The 4597-nt window shown below is 33.4% G+C and overlaps 2 protein-coding genes across 2 annotated transcripts; both read left to right on the top strand.

Annotated features, from left to right (window-relative positions):
* The first annotated feature begins 1395 nt into the window (after positions 1-1395).
* On the top strand, positions 1396-2430 carry LOC132280932 (probable 2-oxoglutarate-dependent dioxygenase AOP1). The gene is made up of 2 exons (XM_059782683.1): positions 1396-1748; positions 2364-2430. Exons 1-2 carry the CDS (start codon positions 1396-1398, stop codon positions 2428-2430), a joined length of 420 nt encoding a protein of 139 aa, XP_059638666.1.
* A 191-nt stretch (positions 2431-2621) lies between these two features.
* On the top strand, positions 2622-3480 carry LOC132280933 (deoxypodophyllotoxin synthase-like). The gene is made up of 2 exons (XM_059782684.1): positions 2622-2900; positions 3241-3480. The coding sequence occupies exons 1-2, from the start codon at positions 2622-2624 to the stop codon at positions 3478-3480; spliced, it is 519 nt and encodes a 172-aa protein (XP_059638667.1).
* Positions 3481-4597: the final 1117 nt, after the last annotated feature.

A 4597-nucleotide genomic window follows, 5' to 3' on the forward strand; every position in this document is an offset into this window, starting at 1 on the left:
TTTTTTAAAATACAAATCATTTGAAGTTCTCAACCACTCCTTTCAACTTATCAATTTTGCAAGTGTCAACTTCAACTTCCTGAAAAGACTGTTTTGATTTAACAAACTCACTACTCAAATTATCAATTTTAAGTTGGAGTGATTTATTAAACAAATTTACCTTCTTAAGTTACTTTTATAGAAAATCAATTTTATGAAGAAGATTCAAATTATTATGGCCAATTTCTTCCAAATTCTTATTAGAGACGGAAACTTCTAACTTATAAATATCTCTATCAAGTTCCGCAAGATTCGGTTTCTCTAACAATTTTTCAAAATCCTTTTTAAACTTAGACCATTCAATTTGCATGCTTGTGACAGAATAAAAAACAGGAGGTAAAGATAACATATCAACAAAAGCTGAACTTTCAGACATGATGCAAAAATCAACAAATATGATTTACTCAGTATATCGAGTTACTTGCTCTGATACCAATTGTGAAAATAATGTTAATGCGATGTGCGGAAACTGTTAGTTGATTTTAATTGTGATTAATTTCTTTAATGACCTAGATTTGATTATTAGGTCAACTTGCTTAATTTATGATTGATTAACAAGTTGACCTAATAATCAAATCTAGGTCATTAAATAAGTTAATCACAATTAAAATCAACTAATAACTTTCACACCCCGTTAACACTGTTTTCACACATTCTAAATCAATAATTAATTGTTGTTAGAAAAGGACTCCAAAGTTTATTATAAATATCAAATTCAATCTTTAGTTGATGTTTAAATTCACAGTTTATTAACATTAAAGTACACAAATCATCAAATATCTATATATATATCTATATATATATATATATACACACACACACACACACACATACATATAAGACAATTTATATATACTAAATGTTATATCTCACTTTCATCACGTGAATTTAGTAATACACTAGTAATTAATTTTGAAATTCATTTGAGTCTCAGAACCAACGAATTACACTACAAATTCATCAACTGTTGTTTCAATTGAAACGACTTGAGTAAGACCCAAAATAAATTTGAATTGTCACAAGTTACAGTCAGGAATTGATTATTTGCTTGTATTCATCTAATAATTGGTACCACACTAGTTGTCTTCCTTTTATTTATTTATTTATTTCTTTTCACTTCCTTTTATTTATTTATTTATTTCTTTTCGTGGGTAAAGTGGTACCACACAAGTCGTCATAGCTAAATCACTAGCAGATTCGATTGCATAAGCATCCAAGACAAGTGATAATGTAGCTCCAAAAAGGCCATGAATTTATGATACTTAGATATATATAAATACACTTCTAGTAGTGTGTATATATGGGTTAAAGTATAGGAACAACTTCAAACATAAAATCACTATGGCTCCAAAAACAATGGTCAAGCTTCCAGTGATAGACCTCACTAAGGAATACATGAAGCCTGGTACAGATTCTTGGAAATCAATAGCCAACGATGTCAGGCATGCACTCGAAGAACACGGAGGCTTCACAGCAGTATACGACGGAGCTTCTTTACACAATGCAATGTTCAAGGTGTCGAAAGAGTTGTTTGACCTCCCCAGGGACACGAAAGTCAGAATCACCTCTGGTAAACTTGGCTATGGATACCAAGGAAATTTTCGCAGCATGCCACTCTTTGAATGCCTTGGCGTAGAAGATGCAGCAACCCTAGAAGGAACTCAAAGTTTTACACGTCAACTTTGGCCCCATGGAAATAAAAATTTCAGGTACCATTTGAAAAAATAAAATAAAATAAAATCTTGGCAATAAAACCCATACACCTATTTTCCCTATATGTGAACTTAAACATTTACTTTGGGAGTTAAGGAGATACCATTTAAAATATTTTTATGATAACCATTGATAATTCAGAACTTGGCTATATACACTTTTTTTTTAGCACCTATATGTACTTATTTGTTTCAGTACTTCAATATATATATATATATATATCAATTTTTACTTTTTGGTTAAATAATTTTTGAAAACTTTCTTGGTAATAAACCCATGCATCAACTTAAACATTAGACTTTCACTTTGGAGTTAAGGAGATATCACTAGATTACAACCTCGATTCATTTAAAGTATTTTTATAATAACGTCAATAATTTCACGACGGACCTCTGTCGAAATCATGTCGCCCCTCACCAGGGCCAACCCTTAGTTATTTCCATCTCCGGAGATCATTTTTTGATAGAACCCGCTTACATACGGTAGAAATTTAAAAACAGACAACCAGACCGTCTGATCAGATATCGGACTTCACCATTACACTAAAACATCCACCGGATGATCCCCATCTTGTGGAATGTAAGAATTGTTGATACAGCTCCTGCTATCAGAACCGAAAACTCTGGTTTCGTTGAGATAGGCAATGTGGCGCAGTGGAACTTCTGGGTGCTTTTCTGACAGTTATCACAGTGGCCACTCGGAACTTTGCACTATATATACTCATTTTTATTTATTTTTAGCACGTATATGTACTTATTTGCTTCAGTACTTCACGTTCTTTTCATTTTTAATTACATATATATATATACATATATTTTGTCAGCGAAACTGCACTCTCGTACTCGAAGCAATTATCTAAATTGGGCGAGATGGTGATGCAAATGGTTTTTCAAAGCTATGGCGTTGATCAGAAGCACTATGACTCTCAAGTTGAATCAACTTCCTACCTAATGAGATTCATCAAATACCGAGTCCCCAAGGAGAATGAGATTAATACTGCTCTTTTACCTCACACTGACAAGCTATTCCTGGCTATAGTTGATCAAGATGAAGTTGAAGGATTGGAGATACAAACAAAGGATGGAGAGTGGATTGGTATAGAGCACTCGCCTTCCACATTCGTGGTCGTAGCAGGCGAGCCATTCATGGTGAGTTAATTATTTTTGAGCAAATTCTGTATATACGTTATGCATAAATATTTAAGCTTATATCATCATTTCCATTTATTAAAAAATAAATAAATAAAATCATTTCCTTTGCTTGTATTACTCTCCTGAAAAGCTGCAAATTTCATGTTAATAGGAGGACATTGCCGTTATTGCCGAAATTCTGACAAAATCCTGTTTTACAAAGGGTTCCATGCATGATGTTTTACTTCTTAATCTCATATAAACCCTACAAATTGCTTCGAAATCTATCATTTTGCTGCAAAACTATCAGAAACTGAAAATAGTGGTTTGTTTTTGTTTGGCATATATAAATATATAGGCATGGAGCAATGGCAGAATATATGCTCCTCTCCATCGAGTGGTCATAAATGGGAAAGTAGAGAGATACTCTATTGCGCTATTCTCATTCGTTAGTGAGATGGTGCAACCTCCAGAAGAGCTGGTTGACGATGAACATCCATTGCAGTTTAAACCATTCGATTTCTTTGAATTTCTTCAGTATTGCGGAGAAGATGGGAAGAATGTCAAATGCCCTATCAGAGCCTTTTGTGGTGTTTGATCCTTCATTATCGATCTGTAGAACTAAAGATTGATATATGTTTGTTATTCTTCCATTTTAATTCTGTGCTTGTGGTTAAGTTGTGGGGGGTCATATGTTGTGAATGTGTCAATAAGGACCGCTTTGTTTCAGTAACCAATGTCAAATAATTCATGGGCTTTGCCTTGTTTTGTTGAATAAAATATATGTGGGGTGCAAGTCTTGTGATGTATAATGTATGAAAATTGATTTTTGCCCTCATTTGAATCCCACTTTATTGCATCAAGCAGCCCCAAGCGGATGGGCTCGATCATCACTTCCGTCCAAAGCATATAACACCGATGATAATGTGTGTGTAAATTCCATGGAATTGGCTCCAATGGTTAAGTTATGGGACTTACGTTCAGTAGGAAGGAAAAAAATTAAATGGAAGTGAGAGAATAAATAATGACTAAGATATCAATAGGAAAGAGATTAAGCTTTCCCTGTTTTTTGTTCGGTTGGATGGAAGATAATAGAAATAACTGACAATTTAATTTCATCTATAAATAAAAGAAAAGATAAAATTTTAAATTGTTTTTACCATTAAACTCATCCCTTACTTTATTTATGAAGGGTGATGTAGTAATTTAAAACTTTTATAGTAGGTTCACTTATATTCTCTCCTATTTTCTATCCATATTTGGGCGGATGAAAATTTATAAAGAAGAAGGGATGACTCATCCTTACTATTATCCTTTCTTTCCTTATATCATCTCTATCGAATGAAGGAAATTTGTTCCTTCCTTCTTTCCTATTTTCCTTCCACCCCTCTTCTTTCCTTCCTACCAAACATAGCATTAGTGCCTCATGAAGCATTAAGTCTCAGGTTCGAATCTTCTCGAGTGCGATCAATTTCTTAGGGACAATGATCTCTAACATAGTCCGAGTTGTACTCGATTGAGTGAAGGAGTTGCTTTACACGAGTTCCCTAGATTAGTCAGGCCAAAGCCACTTGACACCTTGATTATCTATTATCGAACAAAAAAATCAAAAATAAAATAATGTGTTATATATATATATTACCTTTCAAGGTCTCGGATGTAATGGAATCGGGCTTGTATTGAAATTACCTAACAAAATAGTTTATCACACCGTC

Source organism: Cornus florida, unplaced genomic scaffold, assembly GCF_030987335.1.
Source record: "Cornus florida cultivar Cherokee Brave unplaced genomic scaffold, ASM3098733v1 CherokeeBrave_3.0.0_Hap2_Chr11, whole genome shotgun sequence".
NCBI classification, from domain to species: domain Eukaryota; kingdom Viridiplantae; phylum Streptophyta; class Magnoliopsida; order Cornales; family Cornaceae; genus Cornus; species Cornus florida.